At 38.9% G+C, this 25,491-nt stretch overlaps 1 protein-coding gene across 1 annotated transcript; it reads right to left on the reverse strand.

Moving 5' to 3' along the window:
• Positions 1-1,898: 1,898 nt before the first annotated feature.
• On the reverse strand, positions 1,899-24,536 carry POPDC1 (popeye domain cAMP effector 1; the record flags this gene model as incomplete). Its single annotated transcript, XM_080342334.1, has 7 exons — positions 1,899-2,023; positions 9,597-9,738; positions 13,540-13,707; positions 15,633-15,741; positions 16,703-16,890; positions 21,899-22,023; positions 24,314-24,536. The coding sequence occupies 7 exons, from the start codon at positions 24,534-24,536 to the stop codon at positions 1,899-1,901; spliced, it is 1,080 nt and encodes a 359-aa protein (XP_080198460.1).
• Positions 24,537-25,491: the final 955 nt, after the last annotated feature.

The raw sequence follows: 25,491 nt of genomic DNA on the forward strand, positions 1-25,491 counted from the left end.
ATGTAAATACGCTCAAGTGACTTGCACCTGTCTTAGAAAAAGCACATACATCACACTAATTGTTTTACTGACCTTGTGTGCCTGATGAGTAGAACCTCTGTGTTAGATAACATAGGCCTGTGAGAAGCTCTAGGCACCTTATCACTATGTCTGAGATCACAGAATCACAGAATCGACTGGGTTGGAAAAGACCTCAGAGATCATTTCCTGCTTCGTTGTAAGAAAGAGTGGGAGGCTGCACCTGCCTGAAGCCTTGCAATACAGGAGAGCTCAGCAGGCCCGGTGATCTTCCAGCAGGGCTGAACTGACCAGCGCCTGCGTCCCCGCTTGTGTCACCTCTGCCTGGGAGCTCAGGTGCAACTTCAGAGATCCCCCAGTGGAGAGGTAACCAAAACAAAACTTGCTCTTTGCATGCATTCGTGGCCTCTGGCTCTTCTTGCCACGTGCCTGCATATGTGTACACACATATAAAGACTTTCATAGAATAAAATCAGATTTAGATCACAAACTACATCAACTTCAACAGACGCCAATGAGCTTGTGTGTCAAAAATACATTTTACATCTACAGACATAAACTAGTAAATGTCTTACCTCAGTGTGACATTTTTAATAATGCAAAACTGACCAAACCACAAGACATATTGATGTAATACTAAACACTGGATTTAAATTCACAGAAGCAGAACGCTGAAAAATGCAGGTCAATCTTCCAGTCATTTATCTGCATATTCTGATATTGCAGAAGCTTTTGAGGAGGCGATAAGTGGGTTATGTCAGATGCAGGCTGATTTGAAGATGCTTTGTCAGGATAAATTTTAGAACTAAAACAGAGTGAAAGAAAACAAAGCAAAACCAGATTCTGACACCTCTGACTGCTTGAGAGTTTGTGCCAAACTTCTATTATTGTACATACTGGAGTTTTGTGAAATTCAATAAATGGGATAGTATGTATTTTCTGTTCTATTTAGTTAATATATACTATTTGTTGCATAACAAATTTCAAGAATTGTCAAAGCAGAAGACAGCTACCATCTAACTTGTCTCCACACATCACAGACAGAACTGCTACAAGTGCTTCTTACAAAGGTTTCCCAGTGTCTCCCATTATGAGACTGTGATTTACCTTAATTCCAGTTCAGACCTCAAAAGTGCACCTCCTACATCAAGTGTCACTTGTATCTCATGTATTTCTGTGTGGAAAGGTTAATCCCAAACAGCTCAATCACTCCACGGATGAGGCTAAGGAAAAGCATAGACTTCAGTGTAACGCAGTTACTTAAAGAAGAACAAGTTAAGGTTGGAAAGGCAACGCTGAATTTAAATATTTGGCCAAGAAAAACTGAAGTCATTATAACAACTGCAGAGACAAGCAGTCAAGTTGGGAAATGCCAGAATTAGAAGCAAGTATCTACCAAAAAGTGCAGAAGAGCACATGTACTATTTCACACGAGACTCTCAAAATAATGATGGTAGGTAATAGCAACACAGCTTTGGAAACACAATTTCAAAATCTCCCATTGAAAAGCACTGAGATACAGACTTCTAAGAAACTTATGGAAATGAAACTGGGGATATTCTCCACCAAATAACTCTCTAGAAATTTCAGGCTAGTCCAACACTTAATACTAAATTTATGACAGTTAGAATCAAAGTAGAAATAAAGCAAATACCCATGTCCAGAAAACAATAATAAAAACCATAAAAGTTTTTGGGTTTTATTTATTTTATTTAGAACTAAAATAAAATGTGACATTTCCATCTAGAAGCCACTGACATATGCTGTGGTAAATTCAAACACAGAGAGGTGGTTCTGGCTTTCAGATTTCTCCCAAATTCAGCTTCTTCCACTTGCACTGGAGCCTGGTACCTGCTCTGATATACCTGAGACACATCTGTTTAAGGCAGCCGCTGGAGCTCAAGCTTATCAGCAGATGATGCTTCAAAGACGTCATCTTCAACGCTTTCTTCTATTGGCTTCATTTTTGCCGAAGTTCTCAGGTAGGGAGACGTCCGACCCGGGCCTGTCACAGTTACAAAGAAATTACCAATTAATTTAACAACACATACCTGCTACATACACATATTTGTGACAAAACATACACAATCTGATGAACCTGTCCTAGTTCCCTCATAAAAGGATTTTCTAGTGGAAGGTTTCCTTGTTATTTGGCCACAGGCACCAGGAAATCCTAAGATGTGGGACAGCCACACCGCTATGAACCAGCAACGTCTCCGAGGTTCAAATCCTGTGGCTGGCCACAGGCATAGTATTCTCCCCAAATTCAGTGCAAATCCTGACTGCATGAGGTCCCCAACGCTGTGTCCCTGGCAAATGTTACACTGTTACACTTACCCACTAATTCTTCTCCACAAATGGTGACATGAATGGATATCCTGAGTACAAAAGACATTTGTACACCTGCCTCACCTATGAAAGAATTCCTTGGTATACTGGGCAAACTTCAGGTGGGTACATGATCATGACCCTAACCTCCTTAAAAAGCATGACAACATAAAACTTATGGAAAATATAATACCTCATAAACAGCTGCAAAGAAACAAGACATTAACAGGCAAAGGTCACACAACTTTTGAGTGACAGCGATTTAATTGCTCCAAGACAATCTTTTAAAAAAGCAGCAACTCATAAAGCTTGCCAGAGTGGAGTTTTTGTGCAAGTTAATGCTGCAAACTACCAGTATTGTAGTTAAACTTTCAGCATAAGGGTTTATCCAGAGAGTTCCTTTGACATCAGCCAAACAGGTTTATTTCCTATTGTTCACTCTGAAATTGCTTCTGTGCTTGGACATTTTTTACCTCTCAGTACTCTCTTGTAAACTTAAGCCACCACAGTGGAACAAGGCGGTAAACAGCTAGCATATGATGACCAAAAAGACTACGGAAATCTTTGGAAATACTGTTTTAGAAGAGCAAGAGGTAGTGGTCCTGTCTGACAGAATGTCTGTGTATAACCTAAAAAGTCAAATTTTCTTGAAAAATATACTGATAGCCATAACACAGTCTTATTGCATGGCTATTCTTATTACTTTAAAAAAAGTCTATCATATATAGTAAGGTGCTCTGCTAAGGAAGCCTGCTTATGAAGAAGAAGAACTTTACACTGCATGTGTTACACAGAAAGAACAAAATGCAGCTACAGGCAAGACCAGTGGGTTATTCTATTACTGCTTTTTTAAGTCACATTCACACAAATACTGTTTGGAATTAGCTTTTTCAGAATTTTTTATGTTAACAATATATTAGTATTTCCTTCTGATATTCAAAAGCTACTTCAATTGCCATGATAAAGGGATACTCAAACACATTTTTAAATAAGGGAATGTTAAACACTTCTTTTCACATAGATAATGGGCTTTTATGGCCTAAGCAAGTGATGACTAGATCATTTTATTGTCCATATCCAAGGCTTGTGTGTACACTTGGATGTAAAACTGACTTTGCTGGAAGACACCAACAAATTACACGCAAAGGCAAGGATGCCTGAAAATGCTGAATTATTAATACAGTTTCAGTTTGGTTTTGGGGTTTTTTTTTTGTTTGTTGTTGTTGTTGGATTTTTTTTAGATTTATTAGTATAGTTTATTGCCATTTTTAGAATGGTTTTCTTCTGCTTAAAAGTGTTTATTTCTCTCCAGAAATTAGAAGAAGCCATAAGTCTGTTCAACAGGGTTCAATATAAGGTCTAATACTGTCAATTTGTTTGATTCAAAGCCATGGCCTTATTTTCTCCAAATACAAAAACCTCGTCTACTGATGCCCCTATCCAGTGATGGACAGATGTTCAGGAGATTGAGTCACATCTTGAATCCAGACCTTCCATACACTACTCTGTTGCCTTCTCTCAAGTATGGTAGCCCCGATGCCTATTAAAATGGCATTTCCCATGAAATCTGATCCTGCTTTTAACCACAATTTGGATATAACACAGGGAGCACACATAATGAGATAACGCCAATAAAAGCATTACTAAACCAAAACCTTTCTACATTCCTGCCTAGCTTAGGAGTTTGCAAATCTAGATTCATCTAAGTGATCTAAACCAAGTAGTCTAATAATGTATCATTAATAAGGATATGAATGACTATCAAGCAATAAAATTATTAAATAAAACTAATACTGAAATGTTTTTGAAATGACTGAAAGTCAGGTGAAGCTACCCTTGTGATCAGGTTGAACTATTTCTGCTTAACTCAAATTTTGGAAAAAGAGATATGTCAATTTCATTTACTAATAAATTACGTACAGACGGATCATGGATGTCAAGCACAAGTATTATGTGATAAACAAATCCCACTTTAATACCTTTTTGAGGATGCTTGCTGAGTTAATGTGATGTTATCAACAGAAAACATCATGCTGCAAACGACTCACTCCGTAAGCATTATAGAACTCTTGTTGGTTATTTCCTTAATATAAAAGCAAACAGTTAGTTGGGTTTCTTGGTTAATTAAATTCAAAACACAGTTTTGTTAGTAATCATAGTTTGGGGCCTAGTAATTAGTATTTTTCACTCTTTCGCTACTAAACACTTAGAAAAAAACTTCGTATCAATTTATTTAGAAAATGAGCCAAAGCTCAGTTCATAGCACAGATAAAAACAATAAAAAATTTGGATTATACAAAAATATAAATGCTCAGTTTTTAAAGAATATGGAAATGAGGAGTATAAGACTTATTTGTATTGTGGTAGTCAAATGTCGTATTTGTAACGGGAAGCTTTTGTCCACAGAACACTCAATCACCTAGCAATGACAAGACAGTATCCCTGTAGAGCTCCTGTACAAATAAGTTTATCTTGTTCATTTCTCCTTCTAATTAAAAAAAAAAAAAAAATAAAAAAAAATAAAAAGAGAGAGATTGTCACTTCCATATGTTCCTCACTAAATCTTCTGGGGTTTTTTGGATTTTGTTTGTTTTTAAATGAACAAATACAGGATTGCAGAGGAAGATCCAAAGGAACAGCACTGGGACAGTATATGCCTTAGTATGTACCTCTACTAAATCTTAAAAAACAGACCCCCAAAAAAGACTGACTACTGCACTGAGAGCACCCAGGGGAATGTTTTTAAAACACAACAGTGGTAAGGTAATTGGCAGGCTTTTTGTTCAGCTTTGCCTGTGATCTGAGAAAAAGTGCATACATGGCCACAATCCACATTGAATACAAATCTTTAAGCAGAGCTCACCTTGGTAGCAAACCCCTCATTGGCAATGCCAGTACCCAGGAATAATTAACAAGCTATTTTAGCAAAAAGAAAGATTGAAGTGTTACAGTTTAGTGAGATAAATAATCTTTCATCGAGATTTTTTATCAACCTTTTATAGAAGTCAGAAATTTCAGATTAACCAAAAGGTAAAGGAGAAATAAATGTCGATATTTCCTGAGGTGTACGATACACTTCTGCATGGGTGACCCCTCTGCCTCCCCAAAAGTAAGGGAAGTATTGGGCTGGGGATGCTGCTGCCACACCTGCTGTTGCTAGTGTGATGGTGGCCCTGGCAGTATCAGCTACACCCGCTGCTGTTGTACTGGGCGATTTTGGAACACAAAAGACATTTAACCCTCTCTTTTGGGAAAAGCACACCAGAAAATACGGTACACAAACCAAGGAACAGTACAACAGAGAAAAGTGTATTTATCAAGTAGATACTAAGTACAGATGTATCTTAAGGATTAATGTAATTACAGCTGAATATGTTACACATTTAGATTACTTTCTCCCAAAGCTGAAATACTCGTATAAGTGTTTTGCTGCTAAGCCTGAAAGAGATTTTTAATTCTAGCTAATAGCACAATCACAGTTTTACAATTTCTTTCAGGCTTCTGAGTGTGCAAACTTGTCCAAGGGCAAAAGGAATGGCTTCAGCTTCATGGAGCTTTGCCGTGGAACAGGTGAAAAGCCAGTTGAGAGCTTATGGATAAATATCAGATAACAGACCAATACGGGAGACTTCGTGGCAGGTTTCTGCCTGCTACAGGCTGCCTGATCAAGAAGAGCAAGTAGATGGAAGCCTTCTTTAGGCAACTGGATGAAGCCTCATGATCGCAGGCCTTGGTGGTCGTTGGGGAGCTTTAACCAGCCCAGTATCTGATGGAAAGGCAACAGGGCTGGGCACAAGCAGTCCAGGAGATTTCTGAAGAGTGTAGTAGATAATTTCTTCACAGAAGTGATCGATGAGCCAACTAGGGATGGTGCTCTGCTGGACCTGTCACTGATGAACAAGGAAGAACTCATCAGGGAGCTGAAAGCTTATGGTAACTTCAGCTGCAGTGACCAGGAGTTGGTGGAGTTCAAGATACTGAGAACTGTGCAAGACAAATAGTAGAGTTACAACCCTGGACCTGAGGCCAGGGGACTGTGGCTTGCTAAGGGATCTACTTAGCAGGAACACATGGGATATGGCCTGCAAGGGAGAGATGGTTGATCTTCATGGATACCTTCCTCAAAACACAAGGACAGTCCATTCCAGTGTACAGAAAGTTCAGCAAGCGTGGTAGAAGACTGGCATAGATGAAGGGGAAAGCCCCGACAGAGCTCAAAGACACACAAAGTGGAAGCATGGATGAGCCTGGGACAAATACAGAAACATGGCCCAAGCATGCAGGGATGGAATTAGGAAAGCCAAAGCTCAGCTGGACCTGGATCTAATGAAGGCCAACATGAAGGGCTTCTACAAATACACCAACAGCAAAAGGAAGACGAGGAAAACTATAAGGCCATGGCTCAGTTGGGCACAAGACCTAGGGACAAAGGACACGGAAAAGGTACTCCATACCTTTTTTGCCTCAGGTTTTACTTTAGAGGTTTGTCCTGAGGCCTCCCAGTTCTCTGAGTCTAGTGGTAGAGACTTGGAGAGTTATACCTGACTTACAGGAAAGGTGGACTGACTTAAAGACCACTTAAGTTAACAGGGCAAACACAAGACTGGAATCACATGGACTGCATGCAAGTGTGCTGAGGGTTTGCTGATGCAACTGCAAGACCTCTCTCTATCATCTTGGAAAGATCATGGCGGTCACATGAGAGACAAAAAATTTAAATGTCATGGCAATTTTCAAAAAGGGCAAGGAGAAGGATCCACGTAACTATTGGCCTATCAACCTAAACTCAGTCCCCAGGAAGATTATGGACTACGTCTTCTTGGAAGCCATATTCAAGCACATGAAGGACAGGAAGGTGACTGAGAACAGCCAGCATGGATGTACCATGGGGAGATTGTGCCTGACCAGTCTGACCACCTTCTGTGGTGAGATGACGAGCTCTGTGGATGAAGGAAGTACTGTGGGTGTTGTTTACCTGGACTGTAGCATGGCCCTCCACAGCCTGCCTTAGAATCCTTCTAATCAAATGGGTGAGAAAGGGACTGGATACATGGACTACAGCTTGGGTGAAAAATTCACTGGACTGTGGAGTTCACCGGGCAGTGAGCAGCAGTAAAAAACTAAGCTGGCCACTGGTTACCAACAGTGTCTCTTGAGGGCAAATACCAAGGCCTGTAACGCCCAATATATTAATGACCTGGATGACGGGATGGACTGTACTCCCACCAAGTTCACAGACAACAGCCAAGTAGTGAGGGAAACTGTTGATAGGCCAGAGGGTAGGGCATCTAGTCAGAATGGGCCTTCAGAGGCTGGAGAAAAGAACTGACAGAAACCATGACAAGTTCAACAAAAGCAATTTCCTGCACCTGGGACACATAAAACCTACACAGCAGTACAGGCCGGACATCAGCTGGTTGGAAAGCAGATTTGCAGAAACAGACCTAGCAGTCCTGGTGGATACAAAATGGAACATGAATCAGCAGAGTGCCCCTGCAGTGAAAGAGGCCATCCAGATATTGAGCAATATTAGCAAAAGCATAGCCAGCAGGTCAATGAAAGTGATTAATTCCTCTGTTTGGCACTTGTGAGACAGGATCTGGAGTGCTGTGTCCAGTTTTGGGTTTCCCTGTACAAGAAAGGCATGGACATACTGGAGCGAGTGCAGTGGAGAGCAACCAAGATGGTCAGGGGCTGGTGCACATGACGTACATGGAGAGGCTGCAAGAACTGGGTGTGTTCAGCCATACGAACAGAAGGTTCTCAGGGGATCTTAGTGTTGTCTTCGGCTACCTAACGGAAGGGTATAAAGAAGACAGAGCCAGACTCTTCTCGGAGGCATGCACTAAAGAACAAAGGACAACAGCCATGAGTTACAGTAAGGGAAATCTCTTTCACGATGAGGGTGGCAAGGCCCTGGAACAGGTTGCCCAAAGAGGTTGTGAAATCCTCCACCTTGGTATTATTCAAAGCTTGACTGGACATGGCCCTGAGCAACCTGCTTTAGCTGACCCTGCTTTGAACGGGGGGTTGGACTAGATGATCTCCAGAAGTTCCTCCCAACCTCAACTGTTTTGTGAATCTAAATGTCCTGTCAGGGAACAGACCAGAAATAAAGAAAACAACAGTGGAATTTTCAAACTATATCCCAGCTGTCACCCTCAACTTTCTAGTAGGGTTTTTGCTTCCACCTATCTGGGCATGCAGACTATACCAATGTTAAGGACTGAAAACAGAGAGGCCCGCCAAGTCTGAAGGAGTTCCTGGATGAGAACTGTGAAGAACACAATGGAGAACAGATAATTAAACAGGAAACGCATATACCTGAAATCACTTTTTGTTCTTAGCAAAGAGTTTAACTATGATAAATAGCTGGCCCTGTTTTTTTTCCCCATATATTTGAATTCTAATCACTAAATAATAATATTTCCCAAGTAAAAATAAACAATCCTATATGATCCTTTTAAATGCCATTAAACTAACAGCTTACTTCAAATGAGAAAATTGCTCATTTTCTGGTTTGTTTTGTTCAAAAGCTGCTTTTGGAGTTCAGACTACCGTTGAAGTTTAGATTCAGGGGAACTAAAAATAAACAACAGCAAAAGCCTAGAATTGTTTAGAAGGTTTCTATAGAGGAATTCCAAAAGTAGAAGCAAAAAGGTCAGACAATGTTTCTTCCCTCACTTCATCTGATCTCTGCTACTCCTGTCCTACAAAGCACAGGAGAGGAGAGCCTGATAGGATTTTTGGAGATTTTCCAGGTGGTAACAAAATATTGGTTGCACACCACATTTCTCCAGACCCTGCCCATACAAACTATCTTGGGAGGAAATGCAAAGCACGAAGTTGCTGAGGGGAAATGTTTTCTCTGGGATTTTCATTTCCACAAGTACCAGTCACAGACAAAAGGAGATACTACTGTGACAAGCACTGTATATTCATAGTTTTGTCCCATTGCTATAAACATTCCATATTATGTCTATACATTAATGTTATGCCAAAAAAAAATTACTATACATGCTGTTTTTTGACAGTATCTACATGAGATATTTTCAGTTATCATACAAAGAGTTATCATACAAAGCCTCATGCACCTTATGAATTTCCTATGGTTAGGCCCCTCCGCTTAGTTGATGATGTTCAGCAGCATCTGAAAAGCTACAGTCTGATCCCACTGAAAACAACAGGAGTTCTGCAACCATCACACCAAGCTGCATTCAAAACTGGCATGAACTATTTTGAGCACTCACGAAGAGAGGATGCAGAGGAAGTCCCGCGAAGAAACATCTGCAAGCCATCCTCACTGTCACTGGTACTGGCCATGCTGTTTCTCATCTGCATCACAGAGAGCTGTGAGCACAGACTAGGCTGTCGATCAATCTTTTTTGAAGCCTAAAAAAAAAATTAAATTATTATTTTTAAAAAGGTATCAAGCATATTAAAATAAAAAATGGAAAATAACTATTTCCTCATAATAGGTGCTCTGGTCTCAGCTATAACTACTCATGAATCAAGACATAGGTTAGAGCAGAAGATTCTGTGCAGTGTAAATTGATTTAAATTAAAATAAAAATGTCAGCAATATATTTGAATTAGAACACTGATAAGCATGAAACCTCAGATTAGTTATTCAATTTTAATTCTGTTTTGCACTGGACTTTTAATGTATTTTCCTATAGAAAGGTTAATTTTTACTATTTGGTAATTCATTACTACAGAATCACAGAATGGTTGGGGTTGGAAGGGACCTCTGAAGATCACCCAGTCCAACCCACCCGCTAAAGCAAGTTCACCTAGAGTATTTAGGCATGATGTTCTGCAATTAAAAACAGCTTTTATTGTGAGCCTGGTCCTCCTTGCTAAACAAAACAGCATGCTATATAGGCAGTTTAGCAATTATGTCTTAAAATAAACTTGTTCACTTTCCTGGCTTTTCATCTCATCATGTCAAAAAACAGTGAATGCCATTCCTTCCTAGTAGATGATCTTGATTTTACTGAAGACAAATTAAATGCATCATATGAATATCATCCTCTGCCTATCAAATGGTCTTAGAGCTTTCATTTGCTTTCAGTAGTCTTCCTGAGAAGTCTTTGTACTATAATGTTTATATGAAACCATATATTGTACCTTGTTAAGTGTTCCTGCAAATCAAAATCCTATTTAGGTGTATGCAAAAGTTAGTAATCAATGACAAAAGCATAAGGAGTAACTCCACTCTACTGGACTTTTTCAGGAAATAGCACCCTATTTCACACAGAGATCAAGGACTATTTTCCCACCAGTACTGAAAAAAATCTCCCTAAGTAGGAGGAAAATCACAAGTTTCCTTACAAATAAACAGATACTTTTCTGTTTGCGAACATACAATATCTTCTTACTATGATCTTGATCATTAATAATCTGTACTGGATTTGGCTCAGTTGTTCTCCTGTATGTCCCATGTGTACAGAAGTCTACTACAATTTTTTCTGCTGAAATTGTCACCAGCTGAAAAAATAAAATGGTGTATTTGACACTCTGTGTATTTGTATGTGTATATTTGTGTATGTGTATATATGTGTATTTGACAATGAAGCCTGTGACAAGTGACATGCCCATAGGGTGCTGGCAACGGGGAAATGAAGGAGAATTTACCTGACAGACAGTTCTGGTCCTATATCATGTAGGAAGATCTTGTGTAACAGGATTTTAATTTGTGAAAGCATAAAAAGGTACTTTAAATTTCCCAGATGCTCACTCTTTATTTTTTTAACATTTTCATAAGTTACTGTGATAAAACAGTCACAATAATCTTTAATTCATGTGACTATTTGCACTAAAGACTTTGTACAAGTTAAAGTGAAAAATATAATTTAATTAAGAAATACACATAAAACTGTGGGGTCAGATTTACATATCTGCTTGTGACTTCAGGATGACAAGTGAAATATATACTCAGTGTGTTAAACAAAGTGGCAAACAGAAGCATCCAAACTGTTATTAGCTGGAATAAAGTTAAACTGAAGTTTCCTGTTTGTACCGACTCAACTGTGCGTTATGTAGTTATAACCGAGTGATGCAGTGGGAAAGACAGACAGGTTAAGTACAGAATATAAAGTCCCTTTCAGCTTTGATCTTGTGTAGCCCAACAGGTTGGACATCCATTTGATTTTTCCAGGCTGTGCGCATACAGCACAATGCTAATCAAAATAAACCTTTCAAACAGCAAGGACTGCCACTCAATGAGCAATACCTGCCAAGGCAGAAGTCAGGGGAGCCCATTGCTCTTGCAAGAAAGCCTAAATCTAATATACTGATGACAAACGCTCATACTGTTATTCTTATAAAAGCACATGCAGATGTTAAGTCAAAGCAGTGGCAAAGCTTGATGGTTTGGTTGGGGTGTTGGAGGGGTATGTGTTTGTTAATACTTAGAAGGTATGATAAGGACCTTTCAGTTAAAAGATAATCAATTCCAACCTTACCATGAATATTCTGTTACATATTCTATTATACTTTCATTTCAAGAAATATTTATACTAGTGCTGAAGCTCTACAGTGCCAGAAGTCAGCAGCACAAATTTGCTGCAGATGGCTGTGTGCCAGGCATGACAGCCTAATGCTGTCATCCATGTGTAAAAAATTAAAGAGGAAGGAAAGAGGAAAGAAAAGAATAAAATAGAGAATAGGAAAAAAAGAGAAAAAGGAAAACAGAAAAAAAAAAGATAAAAAAAAATAAGAGGGCAAAAAAGAAGAAAAAAAAAAAAAAGCAAGGTGAGAAGGAGTGTGGAGAACAGTGCTCTCCCAGGAGAGGGAGTCTGAATGCAATTCTTTAGCAAACAGAGGAAGCACATCCCTACATGTTCCTTTCAGATGCCATGGTCCAGAAATTCCTTACTATTTATGTAGATGTAGGTTTTCATACAGAGTGTCCCTTGTAATTCTTTTTTATTAAGAAAAAGAAGCAACTTTAACCACACACTTTATAAGATGGATTTTATATATGGTACATTCCTGCTAGATCACTTTTATCTTACAACATTACTAAGATGACAACAGCGATCTGAAATGGTTTTGAAGATCTGATTGCAAGACAGTGTAATTTTCTGTTTCATTGATCAGAACACAGAATAAGCAGTGCTTTATTGCTATTAAGTTGTTTCTCCAGCAATTCTTCTCCCCTCCAACCCCTTCAATAGCCAGTAAAAAACTGAGGAAAGTTACAATGTCTAATTTTCTATGAAGACATTACAAGTTAAGCCTGTTGAAGTCTGTTGCATAGTAGCAGTGGCAGTCATTCATTTCAGATCACTGTCGAGTAAATTCACAACTTTGCAGAAGTAATAATTTAACCTATACATGAGATATTTACAGGCAATCTGATGAGAGTGATTTTTGCTCTAAGTTAGTGTGAATTAAATCAATACAGACAGAATACAAAAATACTGTATTATAAAACTCTAAAGCTTTTCATAAATGATTATGAAAGTTCTTCAAATAAATTATATATGAGAACCCTATGGACCCTATATAAATAACTTTAAAAAAACCCAACCAACCAACCAACCCAACCCACAAAAAAACAAAACAGCAGCTGAGTTACCCTGTAATAACTAGTAAGGAGACAACTAAAGGTGACACCTATACATGCAAAGAAGCTACATTCAGGCCACTAAACATTTTAGATGTATTTGTATTTTATGTGTATTTTGTGCCTCATTCTACAAACTACATCATATCCCTAACATACCTTTTTTTTCATTTTGCATTTGCAACTCCCAAACACGTGTTGAAATTATTCCTCTTGATAATCAGTATTACCCAGTTGTCTGACCCCAAAAAAGCAAATTCTTTAAGAAAAAAACCCTGAAGCTTCTTTGGACAAAGGCACCCATTTATTAACGAGAAAGGACATCCAGAGAGAAGCATCTTTTTAGCTACTGGCCATCATGTCTACCAGTTGGCTAGAAATGTGCTAGACAATCAGTTCTGAAACTGAGTTATTCGTCTTTCTTGCACATTACTGTGCTAACTTTAACCAATATTGCTTCTGACAAAAGCGCTGCACTGACTCATACTTTGGCACTAAAAGGCAGCGAGTGTGAATTCAGCAGCTGAGAGCAGCAGGTTAAAAAAAAAAGGTGCTTTAAGAGGATTTAAAGGTGAAGTAACCATACAGGAAAATTCTCAGATGTGACTTCATTTGCTTACCTTGTCATTTAAGGTTGGGTCATTCAATGAATAGAGTTTATTTGTAATATCTTTGCCAATAAGATACTTAAAGATCTCATAAAGAAATGGCTCAGATTCCAGAAAATAAGTCAGCCTTTCCCTGGACCAGCACAGGAACTTGCAGTTATCATCTGCAACAATCGTGACCTGAGAAAATACATGCTCAGAATTAGCACCTCTCTCTCACTTTAAAATAAGAGATACCATTTTCTTTATGCCTCCAGTTAAAGAACTCTTAAAACCACATAACTTTTCAGTATCCCTTAGAACATATTTACAAACATAAACCATCTCATATATTTATTATCATAATATTTTTTAATTGATAACTGTGGCCAGTTTGTTTTTCAGAAAACCTGGGGCAGATAATAGGAGGGAAAATCTCTCATAAGTTCCCAGACTGTAGAAGTGTTTATGTTAGAGGAAATTTACATATAAACTCAGTCCTACAGTGATGACACTACTCGCACCTCAGCAGGCCTACATGTTGCTTGGTTTTATTTTATGTTGCTGCCACCAAACAAGAACAACCACTATTTCTCAAGATCTCCAAAGAGTATTTAGTGATTACAAAAACAAAACAAAACTTATTTTTGTCTTTCTTCACTGTCAGCCCTGTTGATTTCACAAGTACCACCTTGTAGCAGTTGAGCTGCGGCTTCATTTGCTCAGTTACTGATACTTCAGCTAACAATAGTTATGGAGGAGTTTGTACCCTCTCCTGGGAGGCTGGGCCTATTAGGTTGATACTCCTGTGCTGGCAGAGGCTTACGGCTCATCAAAACCTGCACCACCCGGTGATACCTAACAGTGTGTTTTGCAAGGAAAAGTTGGTCACTTATAGAAGAAATCAGGTGGCCTCTGCTATTGCAAGCTAACATTAGCTCCTGAAAAATTAAAAACATACAAAGCCTAAGAAATAATGGGAAACTGTCATGTATCCATGGGTTTTAGCGTTACAGTCAGTAATACAGGCACACAGGTTGAGCAGGAATTCACCAGCGCTGCCACCAGATGGGGTCCTCAAGACTGGATCTGTGTCCTCTCGCAGTGGCAATGCTGAGAGTGTTTATATGGCAGTAACAAGCAGAACTCAGGAGTGAAGGATGTACCCTGCACCAGACTACAGTAATTTTTAAGGCAGACAGAAGTTAAGGCTTTTCCCTTCAGAGTGACGGATTCACGTCCAGTCGCTTACGAGAGAAATAAGCTGTGCCAAGAGGGCGGCCGTGCTGCAGGACGGCTCGCTGCTGTGAAATGAATACATCTGGACAGTTCTCTCTCCCTGGCATTAAGCCTAGTATTTGACTAGAACATATGACATCAATCACTGATTTTAGAGTCTACATTGATTTCCCTCCCCTCCTGCCAGGGTATCCATGTGGATGTACCCAGCCAGCTACTGTCTGGTCATTACTACACATACACAGTTAAAAATATCAAGTAAGAGGTACCAAAATAGCCATTTCAGTACGACTTGAAAGAAAATTCTAACAATATTTTTTTGCCCACAAGCCATAATATGATATGTGCTTTAATGTACTAGTATAATCATACTGCTAGAGACATATGCCGTTATTGTCCTCTGTAGGAATATTTTTATTCAGAACAGTGTTATCTTCTTCAGTTTGTTGCGTTAACAACTTTCAAAAATGACAGTATTTATACATTTAGATAAATACCAATTTCAAACTACTAGTGCCTGAATTTTTAGTCTTTCATTTCCTTTTCTGTTTTTGAACCAGTGATGAGACTGCTCACATAACCTCTTTTTCCAATAAAGCAGTCTCTTCAATTATTTGTCCTGAATAATCATTTAACATAAAACATATTCACAAATGGTAAAGGAGAACAGAATAGCAAAAGCCAGGCTGTTCAGGGAACACCATTATAATATTGTGTTGCAGCAATTAACTTTAAAAGTTATTTTTGGTATGGTCCATCACAAAACACCAGTACTAGAAAGCTTTCAAAACTATGCAAGCCAAATAGTTTGCTGTTGATCAAACTTATACTCTGTTCTTTAATTATCTCATTTGTTCATATGCAGTGACTTTTAAACCAAGGTGTACCTGGAATTTCTCACCCCGGTTCATCTGTGTTGATCGAAATTCAGGCGAATCTATAAAGGCACAGGGGTAAATATTATGCAGAAAATGCCCACGATAAGACACCTTCATTCTGGAAATAAAAATGGATGAATCAACATTTTAAAGTCATGGTAGCTGATTAATTCAATCTAAATTTGGATATCATTATTGACAGTGCAGAAGGTAACAGGTGAAACTATGTTCCTCTTCTGGTATTTCAGCCCCACAACTAAGCCATCTTCTGCCTAAACTCCCACTAATTCCTAGCAGAACAGGCTGCCAAGCCAATTCGAGTTGCCAGCTGTGGTGTGTATCCTCATGGATATCGCTATTTGAAATGAAAAAAGGTCTGAAGGGTTATGCTACGCAGTCAGAGCATAATCGGGCTCCCTTTAGATAACTGGCTTTGCAGCAATGAGCAGCAAATTACTTCAGAGAAAAACTATGACACCTGACATCACCGTTGCCATCAACAGAAAAAAGTTAAAGTATTGGCCAAACCTTAGCAAAAGCCTCAAGATGACAGCCTGGCCATGGGCATTTGTTTCACCCTTTCTCACCTGGGTCCTGTCAGGCTCTGGGCAGTGCACCTGCTCCTCTCTGCTTGTACATACAGGTGCAATGAATCAATTCCAATAGGCCTGTTGATTTAAAGTCTACTGGAGGGTTATTTTTCACTTCCCTCATGCACAATATTTTTTAACCTTAAAACCTGAAATGCACTGAGAAGACAACTTAGATATCTAAGACTCAAACAAATCTCTTGCTTTTTTCTGGATGACACTACCTTTGGTCCTGTGCAAATCTAATTTCCTTGAAAATCCTTGCAGCTGCACACACAAGTGAAGGCAGAATATGTTTGCATTAAGAAACATAATTGTGATTTGAAAACTGTGTCATAAAATTATTTATGGCTATAGACTGTTTGGCTATAGATCATAACATGCAACAAACAGTAACATTTAAAAAGCTAACAAAAACCTCAACAACTTGCTAATCTATTCAACCGTCACGCAAAGTATAAGACTGTCCCCAAGCTTCACAGAACCTACTTCCCCTTCAGCAGGATGCTTAGCCTATCATCAACTGATGTTTTATCTTCTGCAGCATAGGCTTGACCTGTCTTTAAAGTTTGAATGTTGCAGAATTGTCCAGTTAGTCTTTGGAAGAGCTCTGGAGGCACATGGAGAGGTTCAAATGTTCTCTTGTAGAGGCTGCTAAGCTCCTTCTCTATCTTGATCTAGAATGCAAAAACAAAAGACATCAATAAACACAAAGGCATTACTTAAAAAAATGTAAGACTGCATGTATGCTTTAGTTGCTACGTTTGAGAACACCTTTGTTACACTTAGGCAAGGAAAAAAGTGGTAAATGTGTGACATCTATCCACAAACACTGCCTATGAGATGGTGGCCAAAATCTTATCTAAAATTAGCCAGGCTGGCAAACAGCTGTAGGATGCTGTTCTATCCAAGTGGTACCTATAATCAGACATAAGGAGTCTTTTGAGACATCAGTCCATGTAACAGCAAATAGGACCTGGGCCAAAATTACACAGAGAAAACCAAAACAAAATGAAAAAAGAGGTTGCCTGCTTTTTTCACACCACATGCACAACTCATTCCGGCCATCTCTCAGACTCCCCCGGGAGCCCATTTCATCCCTGAGCTTCTTGGCTTACTTGCAGCAGAAAAGCAGGACTCTGAGTCCTGAAAAACAAACCCATCCTATTGAAACCATGTGTGATGAGGGAGGAAATAAAATATTGCCAGCTGAACATCCCACATCTAGGAGCCCACCCAAACTCAGGCAGCGGCAGTGAGGGAAAGGAAGTCGGCTGAAGGCCCAAGCCTGGAAGTCTTCCCTGAATGAAGGCAGCAGGGAATGAGACAATGTCCTGGCCTCCCTGAAAGCAAAGGCAGCCTGAACAAAGCCTGCATATTTGCTGGAAGGAAAACAATTAAAAGAATAAGCATCAGCTAATGGAAAGATAAAAGATAAATAGAACAGAAAACAAGGTAAATCAACCAAGAAAAAAAAGGCAGAAAAATAGGAAAAGGAGTCACCACTTAAACCAATGAGAATATTGCAAGTTCACACTATTTTCTAGATTTTTTTTGTATTTCAATATAAAAAACAGGGGAGGAGAGAAGGCAGCAGCACAGGAGTCACTTTTCAGCAGTAGGAATTGAGAAACTTCTGGTGACCTTGAGGCTGGAGGAGGTGGGAAATCCAGAATGACCATGGGATGCCCCAGGCTGTCTGAGGCCAATGAGGGCTTCAAATTGTCACATACCCACTAGTCTTTCCCTAGGAAAGCATTTTAGGGTGAAAATATTAGTCTTCAGACCTTAAGAGATATATGTATTCTACATCAAAAATCCTCCCTGAGCTGTTCTCAGTAGAATTACATGTGTGTGCGAAACAGCAAGTCAAGCATAACAAAAAGTTTTTGGAAAACTGAGAAGGTTTCCTCGTTACACTTCAAGTGTATTTAAATATAGGGCAAACTGAGCTGCGGCAGAAACTTTCTAGTTGTGTGGAACCATGTTTGCAGTATTTCACACACAGCCTCAGTCACTGGATACCATCCATCCCGCATATGGGCCACCAGAACAGCATGGGAACCACTCTGGAAGTGACAATCCCGTGGGCAGAGATGGGGGGTTAACCCCACAGAAATATTGGACCACTGCAACTCAAAGAAAGATAAATTCCTTTCTCAGATGAACATACAAGAAGCTCCAAAGACTCTCAAATTCAAAATCACATATACAGACATGAGGACAGGATTTGGTCTTGGAGTGCTAATTAAACCACTGAACTAGCACCTGATTCAGGTTTTATGACCTTCCTCTGATGTACAAATACGTAAAAGGGAAAGCAGGCATAAGTAGTTTCTTAAAGACTGATCAGGCTGGACACCACAGATCTATTTTAGATGATCTCCCTTGCAACAGACAATTCACTATTTCTCCAGTCATGCCTGTGGGTCATATTCTAAATGAGCCATATGGGTAGGTGTAATGTTTTGTTCAGCAGTGGTTGAAATATTCTGGGATCCTGCCAGAGCTTCCAGTCAGAGCTCTGTAGAGACACCGATTAGGCTCTTTTAGCTGCTGCTCAAACTAAGAAAGCCAAATCCGTAAAGCTCCAAGGAGTCAAAACCACAGAAAATCTTCTCTTCCTAAAAACCAGAAGAGAAACTCACTGCTATTCTGCACGCTCCATTTAATAAAATAAATATTTAACAACCGAACATATAAATTATTCATTTTGTAATATGACTAACTTGTAATTATTCTTCCATTCCTTTCTTTAAAAATGTCATTTGTGAAGATGACTAAATAAAATTGATTTTGAGAGGGGCAATACAATATTTGCAGACAGAAAATCTCATTGAAAATTATTTCCTGAGAATTTTTTTTCCCATTCTCTAGCTTTCTATAGGAAAAGCACTTAAAAACAGCCTTCAAGTTGATAATAAACAGAATGTGTAAGACAGCTAAAAAGACATGCATGACTATCAGGCGGAATTTCAAGTAAGCTCACTGATCACAGCCTGTAACCAAAGAGATTCATATATTGTTTGGGATAGTACACTGATTCATATAATTTCACCTATTGTTTAAATTCACACAAATTTACCAGGTATTTAGAGCACAGTCTTCAGAGAAGCAGAGTACTCCCAGTTCCCAGAGCACAGCTGCAGTGGGAGTAATACAAGTCTGAAAGGCAAACTTCAGTTCTTCACAGTGTTATGGTTCAGACAGGCATGAAGTAACTTCAATTTATTTCATTTTTTTCCTCATATTGCTAGAGAGCAGCAATGAAGTGCACTTCACCTAACTATGACTAAATAAAGCTAGGTTCGTAGTTTATAATGGTTGTGTAGACTTGTTCTCTAGCCAGTGGAGAGGGATGTCATTATCACATTTTAAACAGATACTGGGTGGGTGGGTTGAATCACACTGAACAACCAGCTTAAACTAGATGTTTAACTTGGAGATGGCTGAAGTGAGACAAGATTATTACAATTCCCATTCCATAAGGCAAAGCTACTGTTGCAGAAGGAAAGACCACAAATAATTACTTTTACTCTTTGAAAACACTCTTAATTGTTAGACTCAAATATTACATACTTCCTCTCAGAGGCCTTTTATTTCTGGGAGCATCCATGTCCTGAATGACGTAGTATTTTATAATGAGTATCAGAATGTGACTGAGACTACTTAAGAAAACAGTCAATGCCTGCATAGGGCACTTCCCAGTTAAAAGGATTTAATATTACTCCTGCATTTCACTGGTTTTATTTTCCACATATTTCTGTCTTTAGAATGCAGTTCAATATTGCAGAAGATTAAGAGAGAGATTCTGTAGGCAAAGAATGCAACAGAATCTCATCCCATATTAAAGATCAGAGCACCTGCACAGGATATGTAGCTGCAGATGCAAACATGTAAAGTCCAGCTTCACTGGCCCTACGTCATCACAAATGTTATTTTGTGTGGTGCGCTGGGCAGCATGGCCACAGCTGACTGGTAGAAATACCTTGATGACAACACATGAATGGATTGAATAGCCTAAAACAATAGCATCAGCAATACAAACCAAAGATGAACTTAGCCTTTAACCGGGAAGATTACTCTCTAAGAGAAAGTAATTTAGATGACTAGAAATATTTACAACACATCTATAAATGTCTAGTAGTAGATCTGTGTAACTAGTTTCAAGCAAGACAGAAGTCAGGCTTTACGCTGCATTGCCAGGAAAGGAGGAGGTTGCTAATTTCCCAGCTGCTTTCTTGCACAGGCTGCGCTGACTTGGTGAAGAGCTTATTTCCAGCTAGGTTGTGTATAGTGTTGGGTTTTTTTGGTGTTTTGATTGTTTGTTTTAAATACCAGCTGTTACACACTTCCAGAATGTATCTGACTTTGGGCAAAGGCAGAGTTATTCTGCTTATAATGTAAGCAGAGATTTATAATGTGAAGGTTACAGGAATATATATATCTGCCTTTGATTTCTGGAGACTACAGAACATAATGTTAACATTTTGGACACTTAGCACTTCATTAATATTTGGTTGGCACATAGTAGCAACTACTATATTAAAGATTATCTAGTTTTGACATGCATATGCCAACAGAAAGCTGGGTTGCTAATAATTTTGCAGAAACAATATATTTCTGGATGAATAATACCAACAAAATAAATTCATTTTCTATTTAGCTGAAGGCAGGGCAAAGAATCCTGCATTTTTGGTATACATTTCAGTTATGTTCTTAGAGTGCATTTGAAGCAAGTCATACCAATGCATCCTGCTAAAGGCAACAAAAAGAGCAGCAAAATTCCCAGATGTGACCCTCAAAACTCAATGAATGCTCTAAATGGGATAAACGGAAGGATCCTCTTAGTTAATGCTGCTCTTCCCACAGCTTATTCAGTTTTGCTTTTTATCTCTGAGTCCCACAGATGGTAGTACCATCTCACCTTTCATTTGCATTTAAAAGGAATGTGGCAGTACAAAACATGGGCTAAAACACTTGTCGGGAAAGCAAAGAGCGTGAAGGTCATTTATAAATGGACATCAGCATTTGTTTTTACGTTGAAATAACAGTCTACCAGGGCACTCATGATTTATCAGTCTCCCTTCCCACCACAAAGGATGATCAAGATTTAAAAGTCTTTTCCGTAAAAGGAAAGTCTGATCTCTCCCAAACTATATATTTTTTTTAAATACCATCCTGGAATCCTCAACTTTAAGTATCATGATAGTATTTTATTTTAGGAGGTCTATATGTATGTACACTTGTGAGTGGGGAAAATGACAAAAAAAGCCAAACAAACAAAAAAATAAAAAAAAAAAAAATCAACCAACCACTAAAGCCACAAAGACAAACAAACAAGCCACAGAACACAACACACACCAACCCCAAAACTACCACTTCTGGTGTCTCTGCAAAGACATTAGGTGACCCCTTCCTTACTACCTAAACCAAAGCCAAACACTACAGTCAAAACAAGCCAACAGTAACTTCTAAAATCAAATAATTTTTCAATAATATAGATTTCAGGTAAATAATAATGTACTGCACTAGATCATACTTATGATCTGGATCCTTCCTGAAGGAACTCACTGACTTTGTCCAAAAGAACTGCTGTGGAATTTCTGTCCAAAAAACATGGGCAAAAATTCCTTCTTCTCGCACCTTACTAGACTGCTTGTGCAATTTAGCTGTTATACATACCGGTCTTCTCTTATACACTAGGTATATGAAATGTAAAAGGTTGACAACCAAAAACACAGAATTCCAGATCATTATGTCCAAGGCACAACGGTAGAGCGTAGCCCAAATGATGAACAAAGCACATCCTGTAAAAGTTAAAAAAAAAAAAAGCAAGTTAAATTTCACTGAACAACAAACACGTTTGTACAAAGCCATCATCAATGTGTCCACTGGGTGCAATTACACTGAAAAGCAATATATCCTACAACGTTACTACAGTTGGGCTCTGTGGGTCAATGCATGGGCTAGCTAATCACTACAATGCACTGAGAGCAGGCTGGGAGCAGACTGCAGTTCTATTGCATGCGACTGCAATTCCAGAGCAATAATAATACAGATCGGGACTGAGGAAAGCAGAAAGGTGCAGCCCACAATGGTCTGTTATGAAAAATGAAGTAGGAATGGAACAGCAGAAAACTATCTTCAGTAAAAAAAAAAAATAAAAATATTAAGCTGCTCACAAAACTTTAATACTACTTTGCATTAATTAGACAAACAAGAGCCTAGAAATGAATGTTTGCTGCTCATATCAGTAACAATCATATTGAACTAGCGAGCAGCAGTTGCACAAAAAGCTCCTAAAGTCATACACAGGTATTTTTGAAAATTTGAAGGAAGTATCATTGCTGCATTTTGACAAGATCACAGCAGGAACCCTAATTCTCCTGTATGACATCAAAGAGAAAATTTCAAATGCTTACTCTTTTTTTTAACTGCTTTACTTTGAATAATGACAATTGTTTTAAAATATAAGGCATGATGCATGATTAGGGATTCTATTTTTAGCCTATAAAGACAATACCTATCAAATGATAGATTATGCATCAGTGAGTGCCTCCCAGATAACTGAGCCTACCACCCGACAGAGGTGGCTGTATAGGTCACAAATATATTTTCCTTTAAGTTTCATGCAAAGACAACAAGGAGAATGTGCCAAATTAGTGTCCCTTCTCCCTTTCTCCCTGAAAATGATGCTGAATTCATGAACTCAGTATTATATTAATATATTCTGTCTGGGTTGTTGACTGGCTAGGCAGCAGTTACATATAGATCAGAAAAATGAAAACACTGACTCTTGATCAGATGGTTAATTAGACTGCAAGGGATGGGAGGATATGAGGTCTGGAAGTATTGAAGAGGAGCAACATTGTAGAGCAGCACAGAGATGGGGCAGGGTCACCAAAGCAAAGGGGACAGACCCCTAGGAACCACGCTTCATTACTTAATCTGTCCACAGAGTAAATTTGCTTCCAGGTGTCACCTCAGCTTGCAAAACTCTGTTTCCATACCTGCTCAAACTGCAATAAGATCTACAGATCAAAGTGGCAAGCTCAGCAACTGCAGAGCTCCAATTGCTTTTAAAATGAGAACTAGACAAACAAAAGGTCTTGCAACACTCAGACTCTTGGTTGTCACAGTGCAGTCTGCTTTAATAAGTTATCCTATAACAGCTATAAAAAAGAAAAGGCAAGATCATTGTAAATTCAGCAATAAAAGTTATACAATAAAATTTACCTGCGCTATTATACAAATAAGCATTCTCACTTAAAAATACCTCAGCATGCTCTGTGTTGTGATACACTTGGCTTTATCTTTCTTACACTGCAATGACTCACTACTTCTTTGATCACAGGGACATCGTCCCACACAAACTACAGGGGCTTTGAAATAGCTGTTGGACTGCAGAAGTGTCACAAATGAAGCCACGTTTGCTCAGTCTCAAGTGCGCGCAGTTTAGTTTTTCTGCTGAAGTTAAATTTTAGTGTTGCAAGATGCCTACAGTGGTGGAGGAAATATGACTGACTTCAAGAGAACACAGACTGCACTCCATATTGAAAGCCCATGCTTCTATATCAGCAATGAAAATAATGCCAGTGACCCATGAGTGCCACGTGTTTGAACCTGCATCTAAAGAACATGTTTTCTTTGAGAAGCCTGATGTCAGCCCACCTCAGCTTCTGCAGACATACTAAGCCAGCACGGCAGCCAATACACAGTCCCAGTACTTACTTGAGACCTAAAATTAAGGTCTTAAGGATCCATAGACTGAACTACAATTTGGAATTTAATGAATTTTAAGCAGCCAGTCACACACAAAGTAAATGGGATCCACTTATTTTCAAGTTGGCATCTTCATAGGTTTGAGTTTCTAAGTTACATTTCTGGGAAATTTTAAGAGGCTAGGTACATAGAAAGGGTATGTCAGGGTCAGAACGGACCCCTCCCCTTACACCAAAGACACCTTCAGCAGTGTACAATGATCATGAATATCAGATGTAATTTCATCATAAGCTGAAGGGACCAGCTCCACAATGGCAATGAACTGCCACTTCTGCCACAGGAAAGTCACAAACCTCTTCAGAATAATTCTCCTACCTATGGTGAGCAGGCCTCGCAGAAAAATCATATGAAGGTTCAGAGTGGTTGGAATAACCAGTCCAATTGCAAAGCAAATGTTTGCCACGTGGAAAACAAGATGATGAATCTCTTTCCAGTTTTCACATGCAGTCTCATTGAAAGGCACAAGGGTGGCATTTTTAAAGTCTGGAATAAAACTTAGTGGAGTAACAGTGAGTGGGCTCATTGCTGTAGTATTCATTGCGGAGACTCCTGCAGTGAGGAAAGAAAAAACACCAGACATTAAACTGAAATATATTAGATATACACAGGGATTTTAGGGTTATTTTCTCTCTTTCCAGGATATATTTTCCACTATAATTCATGGGCAAAAAAAAATAAATCTACAAATGCTTAGAAGGGCAAGCTAGACCTAAAGTTCAGTAATGCTTTATTATCTCTTTCACTTATGCACTAGACTCGAAGAAGGGTGCATTTCAAAATTTGGACCATATGCAAATAAACACTAGCTGCTATGGCTGTAATTGCTCAGTACAACATCCTATCTATTCTTCCTAGTCCTACACAAAATAAATATCACATTTCAGTCTACTATTTATTGTGGGTCTGCAATCTTAGGCAAAGTAAATATTTAAGAGACATTAACAAGACAGATGAAAATTGAAAGAAAAAAAGGCTTATGTAGTGCTAGTCTCCCTTACGGCATACAAAGCTGTTCTTCTAAATTAGGAATGGAAGGTCTTAAAGAAGGAACACGTGCTGCTAGGTTGACTAAGAAAAAAAGCTAACAAACCATACAAAAATCAAAACCAAAGACAGTCTCAGCTTCTGGCTTTCTTGCAGTATTTGCAGGATCCTTTGGAGGTCTCCTAAGCCATACATCATCTTGTACATATTAACCAGAGTAGGCAAAAAAACTCCAAACCACTTTTGAGAACAGAAAAAAAAAACCCAACCCTACCACTTCTCCTCCTAGTTGATCAGGTGCCACCAAATCAGAAAGGGAGATGCTCAGGCTGCCACGTTACGACAAGGTTGCAAGACTTTCAGGGAAACCACATGGTCTACCTAGTATGAGCAAGTTTGCAAGACGCTTAGTTATCTGTAGAACTCTTGGAGAAAGCGAGACAGTTAAAAAAAGCTGATTTCTAATCTAAAAATACACAGGGATTTGTTATAGTAACAACAATAAATCT

This window comes from Nesoenas mayeri (assembly GCF_963082525.1).
Source record: "Nesoenas mayeri genome assembly, chromosome: 3".
Lineage (NCBI taxonomy): Eukaryota > Metazoa > Chordata > Aves > Columbiformes > Columbidae > Nesoenas > Nesoenas mayeri.